The sequence below is a fragment of the Oncorhynchus clarkii genome, chromosome 12 (assembly GCF_045791955.1).
Source record: "Oncorhynchus clarkii lewisi isolate Uvic-CL-2024 chromosome 12, UVic_Ocla_1.0, whole genome shotgun sequence".
Lineage (NCBI taxonomy): Eukaryota > Metazoa > Chordata > Actinopteri > Salmoniformes > Salmonidae > Oncorhynchus > Oncorhynchus clarkii.
Window position 1 is genome coordinate 59748165 of NC_092158.1, and position 10252 is coordinate 59758416.

The window sequence follows — 10252 nt, forward strand, 5'->3', positions numbered from 1 at the left end:
TATATACTGTACTCTATATCATCGACTGTATCCTTATGTAATACATGTATCACTAGCCACTTTAACTATGCCACTTTGTTTACATACTCATCTCATATGTATATACTGTACTCGATACCATCTACTGTATCTTGCCTATGCTGCTCTGTACCATCACTCATTCATATATCCTTATGTACATATTCTTTATCCCCTTACACTGTGTACAAGACAGTAGTTTTGGAATTGTTAGTTAGATTACTTGTTGGTTATTACTGCATTGTCGGAACTTGAAGCACAAGCATTTCGCTACACTCGCATTAACATCTGCTAACCATGTGTATGTAACAAATAAAATTTGATTTGATTTGACCTCTCCTTCCCTGTGTGCTGTGCCCTGTGTGAGGGGTGGTTAGAGCGAAAACGATTCAATAAACGTGTGCGATATTTTTCCCACAATGCACTCCTCTCACTGGGCCTTCTGAACTCATCTGCTGGCCTGCAGGTAGTGACGAAGTAATTTGAGACTTAAAGGTGAGCTAGGGGGTCAAAGGTTAAAGTTGCGATAGGAACTCCCATAGTTGAAGTTAGTGGCTGTAGAGCTAATGGTAGGTGGTAGGTGTCAGGTAACATGACCCTCCCTCGCGTAGCACTGGTCAAGCTTCTTAGGGAGCATGTTGTTATTTTTCAATAATATTGTTTTAATTCAATTGAAACTTATGTTGATTCTTGGTTTATTTTGAAAGTCATTCTTTAATTTATTTTTATTTAGTTAAAATCATTTTTACGAGTTTTTGTTTTGAAATGTTTTATTTTAAATTAAGTTAGTTTCTTTCTAATCGTGGTTAGAATTTGAACGTGTCAAGATGGTAGGTGTCAGGTAACATGACCCTCCCTCGCGTAGCACTGGTCAAGCTTCTTAGGGAGCATGTTGTTATTTTTCAATAATATTGTTTTAATTCAATTGAAACTTATGTTGATTCTTGGTTTATTTTGAAAGTCATTATTTAATTTATTTTTATTTAGTTAAAATCATTTTTACGAGTTTTTGTTTTGAAATGTTTTACTTTCAATTAAGTTAGTTTCTTTCTAATCATGGTTAGAATTTGAACGTGTCATCGTTTCCATCGTTTCTCACTGTTCATCTGTCCTGCGTGCAGACGGATACGCCTTCTCTCAAGACGAGAACAGAGTGGTCTCCCAGTCTGAGGTCATCCGGGCGTACGACACCACCAAATAGCGGACCAACGAATGGTGAAACCACGCCGCTCTCGGCCAGGACAGCCTATCACGATTCACAGTCGTTTTCCGACAGCGATTTGAATCTGAAGGGGGCAGCCTCTGGATAACTCTAGCCCGAGCCTCTCGGGAATTTGGACATGACAGAGGGATGTCTTGTACATCAAAAATGGAAAATAACTAGAAACAAAAAAGCATTCAAAAAGTATTCACTGTGCTGTAGTTGTGTGTCCAGCAGACATAAGCACTGTGCTTGCAATTTTAACAGTCTGTGGTTTGAAATTCCTTACTGTTCCTGCTCAGTTAAATGTGTTGAAGTATAACCAACTTAATGTCTCCTCCTTTCATATTAATAGAGAAAATATGAGCATTGAGCCAAAACAATCTATCATTTTGTCAAAAACTGTCAACATTTTTAGGTATGTGTACTCCAATTGGTGACAGAATAATACAGATTCGTTTTTGATAAAATAAAATAAAAATGTAAATGTAGATTTAAAAAATATCCACCAAGCATATTAATAATTGACCACTTCAGAACAGACATTTTGTTGTTTTGTTGTTCTTTTGCGCTTTGTAAAATAATGATCTACTGTATAATAGGGCCTTACATTTGTTCATGCCTTCAGCCATCCATGTTTCTTTTTGTCTTCAAAATGTTTATTTTTTATTTAAGAAGTATGTAGTTATCGTGCCTAAATTGCCTTGTCTTTTTAATGATAGAGTCCTGCAACTTAGTCCAATTTCCAAAAATGTTGTACAGCAGGTTGATTGCTTTAAACAAGTAATTGCATTCCACACATTACTCAGCTGTAACAATCACAATGGTGCCTAACTAGACTTTTTCCCCGATAGAATACGTAAGATATCCTAGCTAGCGAGTTTAGAACAGTGCTCTACCCCTCGATTGGCAAGATGAGCTACTCAAACGGCACCCTGTATACAGTGTACTACTATGGTCGGAAGTAGGGCACTATGTAGGGAATAAGGTGCCATCCCTCATTTCGGACTTTGTAAACGTCCACAATGAGAGGAGGCAGCTAGTTGTTTTCCCCATCAAATCATCATGTGTGTGGTAGCAAACAGGACCTGCAGAGCAATGAGAACCTATAAACAGGAAAAGGCAGGGGGAGACGGAAAACATAGTTCCCTTCCATGCGTGACAAACAAAGAAATGTCGTCATTATGGTGACGTTGTACTCCCTGGTGACTGGTGATCTGAGGTTTACTGTGGGGCCGTGTGGTAGAATATCCTTTTCGTTATAATTACAATAATTTGTCTCAATAATTTGTCTCTGTTATTGTCACAAAACCAACCTAGATGGTTTCTCTTTAGTCGTTAGTTCATGAAATACATATTTTCCTGACTAGGTGTACCCTTGCTAGAGTATTCATTCAAGAGTCCTTGGATTACTGTCAATATAACTTCAAAAACAATTCAATCTGTGAGGTATTTTCTTTGCGTTCTAAATAGATTTAGAGCAGTACCAGTACCAGTACCAGTACAGGACCATCTAGAAGACAGTATCTGAAAGACGATGACTTTTTCATGTGTTTTTAAAAACCAGAAGTGTCCAAGCATAACCAAATGTATAGAAAATCAATTGTGTTGACATCTGCGCAACTTTAGCGCAAAGAGCTCCAAGGAGTAGTATGCATGTGCTACCAAAGGTTTCTATTGGAACAGGATGCTTGTCTGGGTAAACATTGTAGATTTTTAGCCTTCCAAAAAAGAAAAAAGGACAGCAATACCCAAAGATTGTCGTGGCAGTCATCTCTGGGAATTGCTGTAATTTTTCCTTTGTTCGGAAGAGACTGTCTAGCTCCAAACATGATCCACTATATGATCTATTGTATCTAATCTGCCATAATAGGTCAGTGATTGCCAAGTTTATTTCACACTTAAATGACTAGGGTACAGAGAAGTCTTTGGATTCTTGCCATACCTGCTCATCCAACCCAAAACTCTTCCCTATTTCTGGGACCAGTTGTTTTGAACACTGTGGCCATGACAGGCTCATTGAGCATTGACAATGACTGATCTCGTTGCCACATTCCTCATGTGAAGATTGATTGACAGGTAGCCTTTATGAACCGTTTCAGTTGCCTATATGTCTGAGGCTGGAGAAAAAGGGGGACTCCGCTATCTGTAAGACAACATTTTGGCTTGTAGAGTCTCTGTATTTAAGGTTCAATGTGTCATCCATGTTTGTGAATATCTTTGCATCCCCTCTCTTCAGTATAATAAGTAGTACATTAATAAACCAAATATGGAGGCTAAAAGGTGAAACACAAACTCAGGATTGTGACTCTAACAGCATAAAGGAAACAGTTGCCATTTTCCCAAGTTAGTACAAAATGTATCCATCCGTAAGTGAGCAATTAAGCAATTCTCAACCATTCAATCTTGGATTATTAAAGAGTAGGTTTCATTTTCGAAAATACTGACCAACTATTGAGTGTTTTATATTTTTTAAATGTACTTCTAGTTGTAGCGTTGCATGACGAGTACTCACAATCATAGAATTAGTCATTAGAATACTAATTAGATACTGGTGTTGACTAATATCATTAAATAAAAACAAACCAGCCAGTGAGCACTGTACACACAGTACATCCTTTGGCTTTGTTCACCCTACTGCACACCTTGGTGTCAGTCCTTCCCCTCTTTTAGGGATTTGCAATTGTCAAAATGATAATTTGATTAAATGTCCTGCAGCTCGCAACAAAATGTCTAGAACACTTCTTAATAATGTTCCTGCCACAAAAGTTATTGTGACAATTTGACATCACCATTTAACCAAATTGTGTATAAAAGAGAAAGGGAAGACAGAATATTGTTTACAATAGAAATGTATATATAAAAAAGTGCATAACATTGAAAACAATATTGACCAATAAACAGTCCTGTCTGTTCTAAGCAGAAGTCCATTCCTGTAATTTAGAGAGACAATACTCTCATGTACTCTGCTCGACTAGGAAGCTTTCTTGTGGTTTATCTTGAACAAAGCCTCCTGTCTCCCAGTCTCCATTCAACAGGCCTACTGCAGTGCATGTCAGGGCAGTCCTCCCGGTAGCCGATGACTGTGTGTCTGTCCACAAAACACACCAGGGTCATGTTCAGTACAGTTCACTGATTTAAAACAAACTCATACTGGGCAGGTTCAGGTAGTCCCTTCCTGTTGTTTCAGTGTGTTTTCTTCTGTTTAGTGCTTATTAATGAACATGACCCTACTCACGTCCCACAGTGTGTCCAACAGTGTGCTCCTGTAACCTCCTCCACCTCCTCGTTGCCAAGGAAGCCCCGTCAGCTCTGTCCAAAGTCTGCAAAGCCCTTAGCCCCGGAGAAGTGCTCCGGCTGTAGGGGGAAGAAGTACTGCTGGGGCAGCAGGAAGCCCGGGCCCTGGGCCAGGTGAGGCTGTTGGTGTGGGTGCATGGGCTGGTGCAGCTGCAGCTGGGCATGGGAGTGAGGGTGCTGGCGCCCGCCTGGCATGCAGGCTGCAGGGGAGGTGTAGGGGGGTGGAGGGGGTGGTGGGAGTAGCGGCTGAGGTGTGGAGGGGGAGGTGAAGACACGGGTGCTTGGTGCAGACGCTGACACCAAGTACCCGTGCTGCTGCCCCTGACCTCCGAGGGAGAAGCGGCGCACCGAGCTGCTCCCGCCAGCTGAGCTGGAACTGGTGGCCGTGCTGGACTGGCGCGAGGGGGTGCGCAGGCTGGCTGGCGCAGTGGTCAGGATCATGGGGATGGTCTCGCCCTGGCAGTTGCGCAGTGAGAAGCGGAGAGCCTGCTGGGTAGGCTGTTTGGGCCGCAGGCAGGTGCAACAGTAGATGGCAACCAGGGAGCCAACCACCACGAAGGCCACAAAGATAGAGCCCACCATCAGGAAGGGCACGTAGATAGGCTCTGCAAGGAGGAACAGGTGTTTGAATACTTGTACATTTGATAACTTGAATACCTGTTTGAAAAATTGAAAAAGCATCCCTTTACCTTCCTTGAAGTAATCACAGATCTGAATACTGGTTTTATTGGTGAAAGCAATAGGGTGGTAGCATTGCTTACACCTAACAAATCACTTACATACCTGTGCTCACCTCAAGGAAACTAGGAAGGATGTATTCATAAAGTAACAGGGCCAATGAGAAGTGGAGTTTACACTCAACTCTTTTTAGAGTCAGTGAAAATATGTGTGCGTAATAAACTGTATTGCAAACATGCACAGACATATGGGAACATCTTGATTGAATAAGATATGCATCTGTGAAATATTAGATTTTTCTACAGAATCCAGAATTATACCTTTTTTTATGGAAAGGGATTCAGGAGAAAATACATTTTTGAAGACAAAAGTCAAATGTTGCTCTTTACCTTCCTAAATCCCCTCAAAATTCAACATGTATTTACATTAACTCACAAGACATAATTTTGTATTGTTGCAAAAATATTTTCAATAGCTCATTTTAATATCAGACTGGTAGTACAAGTTTCTGGATCACAATACAATATAAGAAGACTACTGGGGTGTATTAGGCAAACACAGTGCTGCAAAAAAACTATTTTGCTACTATAAAAATAACCAACTACATTTAGGCTGTCTTAATACAATGTATTCAAAGTGTTAAAAGGCATTATATATTTTTTTATTCCATATAACCCTCATGCACCTACAAAACCAGGTGTTTTGTAGTTATTAATAGGCCTATCATTTAGCTACATTTTATTTCTTGGTTCTTGGTTAGTCATTGGCTCTATATTTATTTGCTTAAGGCCTGAATTGGACTATGCAAAAGGCTACTGTGCGAATGTTCATTCAGAAGCGTTTTTTCTGAAGACAATGTATTTTTCCAAAATGTAGATTAAACGTTCAGATTACACCTTAAATTAGCAATTGGCACCAGGGGAGGAAATTATTTTAAGTTGAATTATTATCAGAAAAAAAGAGGAAATTGTATTAACCACCCTGTAGGGTTTAGCAACTTGGGAGACCATTAAATTGAGCAATTTGGTGAAATGAGTTTTTTAAATATATATTTTTTATATGTTTCAGTTTTATTCCATAAATGGTACACATTTGGAACTAATGCTGATGAATAATTCCATGTGAATGAAAACTCTTCTTTTTAAATTAGAAATTAATTCTGAAATAATAACCCCTGCAACTCAGGCGTATCGAATACACACCTGAAGGTGATTTGATGTCCCCTTTGGATACAGTAAGGCATAGGCTATTCTGCCATTGGTGTGCAAAGTTATTATTTAGATTGCAGGATTATTACAAAGTTGCCTGGTTTATATAGGGGTCAAAATCAATCCACTTCTTTTCACAGCCTACTACTTCCAGTCCTGGTCTCTACAAAAAATAAAAACCTATGATTGGATCTATGATTTCTTGATTCAGCCTTGATTGTGACACTCCAGGTGTATCGCATGGCCCACTTTTCCTTTCCTTGTTTTGGGGACCGATAGCAATATACCTAACCTGTTGTCACATGAAGCCCAAGCCCCCAAAAACGGGTGCCCCACATATGCGTACAATCGGAGTTGCATAGTGCTTACACCTCACAAAGTTCCTTTGTAAATCAAGATGGGCTGTCATTGCTGCATCTTGATAGAGCTATTACATTGTTATAACTAAATGAAAAGTTAGTTTTAGTGCTGATGTTAGGTTTCAAAATGACAACATACATTTTAAGGAGATTCTTAGGACAATGTACATATGAAAACAAAACATAGGCTGTGATAGATATATAGATAATTGCATGATCCCCCCCCTTGTATTATATGGATGTCATTTTTGGCATCTAAATTATTTAAAAATAGGCACCAAAAAAAAGATGGATTTATAGGTTCTATTTTATCTTAAAATATAAGACTGATTGAAAACAAAAACTTTTATAATGAAACATGTAGGCTATTGCATGCCTGACACTGACCTGAAAAGGCTGAATGGTGAAACAAAATTGACTCTCATTTGAGTGACATGCATGGTTCATTAAAAGCGTGTCGACATATTGAATGTTGAACTCTTTCACTATATTGAATCTTTATTGAATCTTTGGAAATCCCACGTATTGAAGTTAATTGTGCATTAACTTGTCCACTCCTGCCAGGCTCTGCATTGGTAGTCTAAACTTACGCGCTGCAAACTCAGTGTTATTCAGTTCTCGGTCGTTGGTACAGCTTCCCTGGTCCAGCCGTGCGTCCACAGCCGCGCAACAGTACCGCAGGGAGCAAGACCCGCAGCACACGGTCGCGTCCATGGTGTCAAAGTCCTCCGGACACTGAAAGCCTTCGTGGTAATTTCCATTACTGTCCAGCCACCCATGGCAGTACTCCCCTTGTGCGTCTGATATCCGTAGATTCCAGGTCAGGTAGCCCAGCAAGAGGTAGTTTAGCAGTCGCATCATCCCGACAAAAACCTTATTAAAAAACCTAGTAGCCGACACAGTATTCCTTAACTCCTGCCTTGTCTTTAAAATATTCGCATGATGAATTCGGTTTGAAACAGTTCCACGGTTGAATTACCTACAGTTTCAATAGTGTTTTAATTGTCATCATTCGTTTGATTTTAATTCAACCATACGATTTTTTACATTTATATCAATTTGGCATATCCTCATCCAAAATCGGACCAGTATCAGGTCACAGGTGTAAAATAAGCTTGAATTGAACTCAGGTTTGTCCAGGTGAATGATTGTTTCAGTCTCTTCTCAAAGTGTAATTATTGCGCAGGCAAAGACAATCATATATATAACCGAGTGTATCTGAACTTTACCCAGACATTTCTTCTCTTCAGAGCGTTCCTTTGGAAACAATTAAAATAAGTAATTCATCCATAGTTGTTCAGTTCCGTGAAGATGTGATACGGATGGCTACGGTCGTATGGTGTCCAACCTAATTTGAAATCTGTAGTTTTTTGTTACCGATTCTGTATAGGCGCGCACGCATCCCTTTGACCATCCGGCGTGCGCATCCATGATGGCGCGGGATTTTTTGCGTCACCACGCGGACGGTAGATTGCAGTGATGCTGAGAGCTGCTCGGTTTCCTTAAACATAATAAGGATAAAGATTAAAAAAAATACCTCATAAATCTAATTGTGCTAATGGAAAAATGTCATATTCATAAATGTAAATTCAGTAATAACAAAAAACTTCCGAATTCGAGCAACACATTAAGACCTTTCTTCTAATAAGAAAGCTGTTAAAATCAAATCAAACTGTATTTCCCACATGCGCCGAATACAACAAGTGTCGACTTTACCGTGAAATACTTACTTACAAAGCCCTTAACCAACAGTGCAGTTCAAGAAAAATAAAATATTTACCAAGTAGGCTAAAAAATAAAAAGTAACACAATAAGAATAACAATGACGAGGCTATATACAGGGGGCACCGGTACCAAGTCAGTGTGCAGGGGTACAGGCTAGTTGAACAATCAATATGTGTGTTTATTTTAAGTTATTTATATAATCTGTCATTTGTTATACCCCTATCATATGTTATCATTGTCTGCTTGTATACCTCTTGTATGCATACTGGTTTTTCTGCAATAAAAAATAATAAAAAATAAAAAGCATGCTGAGAGGTCATAGGCTACAGTAGTCATGCGTGCCCTTCACTTTCCGTATCAATAGGACAAGGAATATTAATACAGAGCCAACCATTTCAATAGTCTTATTTCATATTTGCACAATTAGTCTATAATTTCCAATAGCCTATGCCTACTGACCCTTATTTTGCATCCTGTTTGAAAAACACACATATACACATTGTTTGCAGCGTATCTTCCTTCACCTCTCCCACTGGGCACGGACGTCAATTCAACGTCTACTGCACGTTAGTTCAACGTAGTAATGTAATTGAAATGACAGAGAAACAGCCTCGATTCAACCAGTGGGCTGTAACTTTCTCTCAAATCGCCAAACTTATATTGTTGTGTCGCCCTCTGGTGGCCTTAACGTTGACTGTCACCGTATTTTTTTTGCCATTGTACTTTATGGGTTGGATTTATTATCTTATTCGATTAATGGAGTGTTTTCCCTTTCTAGATGCCAATTGATATTCTTCTATAGGCCAACATGAGCATGTGCCAGCTAAATGTAGGTTAGCTAAAGGAAAGTGTATAGCCTACCTATACTGACTATTCTGTTTTTGTAAAGTGGAAAATCTAACAAAAAAACAACAAATGACACCTTTATTTTGTATAATTTACCCCCTTTATTTGTTTTCTCTAATTCAATAACTTGGAATGTATGAGAAAATGTTGATTAGTGAATTCTTAAACATTTTATGGATTGGCATAATGAGCAAATGAATGTCATCAGTCAGTAGGCTAGATGTGACAATCATGCCATGTTTGGTCTCTTGTAGCATTATTTCAAACATTCCCCAAAAGCCAAACAACATTATTATCCAATTCATTTTAGATGTCATTTTGAGTGGCAAGCTTATTTGAGGCCATTCTCAAGGGGTGGCATATTCTCTATTTACCTGGCTTGTCAGATGTAAAATGACCGCTATAGTTTAATCGACTTACAGTGCCTTGCGAAAGTATTCGGCCCCCTTGAACTTTGCAACCTTTTGCCACATTTCAGGCTTCAAACATAAAGATATAAAACTGTATTTTTTTGTGAAGAATCAACAACAAGTGGGACACAATCATGAAGTGGAACGACATTTATTGGATATTTCAAACTTTTTGAACAAATCAAAAACTGAAAAATTGGGCGTGCAAAATTATTCAGCCCCCTTAAGTTAATACTTTGTAGCGCCACCTTTTGCTGCGATTACAGCTGTAAGTCGCTTGGGGTATGTCTCTATCAGTTTTGCACATCGAGAGACTGAAATTTTTTCCCATTCCTCCTTGCAAAACAGCTCGAGCTCAGTGAGGTTGGATGGAGAGCATTTGTGAACAGCAGTTTTCAGTTCTTTCCACAGATTCTCGATTGGATTCAGGTCTGGACTTTGACTTGGCCATTCTAACACCTGGATATGTTTATTTTTGAACCATTCCATTGTAGATTTTGCTTTATGTTT

At 39.1% G+C, this 10252-nt stretch overlaps 2 protein-coding genes across 2 annotated transcripts in view; one reads left to right on the forward strand and one right to left on the reverse strand.

The window, feature by feature from the left end:
• LOC139422492 (probable phospholipid-transporting ATPase IA) overlaps nt 1-2137 on the forward strand; it is a 186676-nt gene extending 184539 nt beyond the window's left edge. The window contains 1 exon segment of the mRNA XM_071173654.1: nt 1140-2137. Coding sequence (XP_071029755.1) covers nt 1140-1219 — 80 coding nt within the window. The 3' untranslated portion in view covers nt 1220-2137.
• Nucleotides 2138-3758: 1621 nt separating this feature from the next.
• LOC139420913 (protein shisa-3-like) lies at nt 3759-8077 on the reverse strand. Its single transcript, XM_071171331.1, has 2 exons — nt 7352-8077; nt 3759-5121 (listed from the first exon to the last, which is right to left on the reverse strand). The coding sequence occupies exons 1-2, from the start codon at nt 7620-7622 to the stop codon at nt 4526-4528; spliced, it is 867 nt and encodes a 288-aa protein (XP_071027432.1). The 5' UTR covers nt 7623-8077; the 3' UTR covers nt 3759-4525.
• Nucleotides 8078-10252: the final 2175 nt, after the last annotated feature.

Bases quoted from the DNA above. Each gene is read 5' to 3' on its own strand.
- LOC139420913 (XM_071171331.1), bottom strand. From the start codon at position 7,622: ATGATGCGACTGCTAAACTACCTCTTGCTGGGCTACCTGACCTGGAAT. The intron at 5,122-7,351 runs GTAAGTTTAGAC...TCCTCCTTGCAG, and splicing joins TAACACTGAGTTTGCAGCGC to AGCCTATCTACGTGCCCTTC.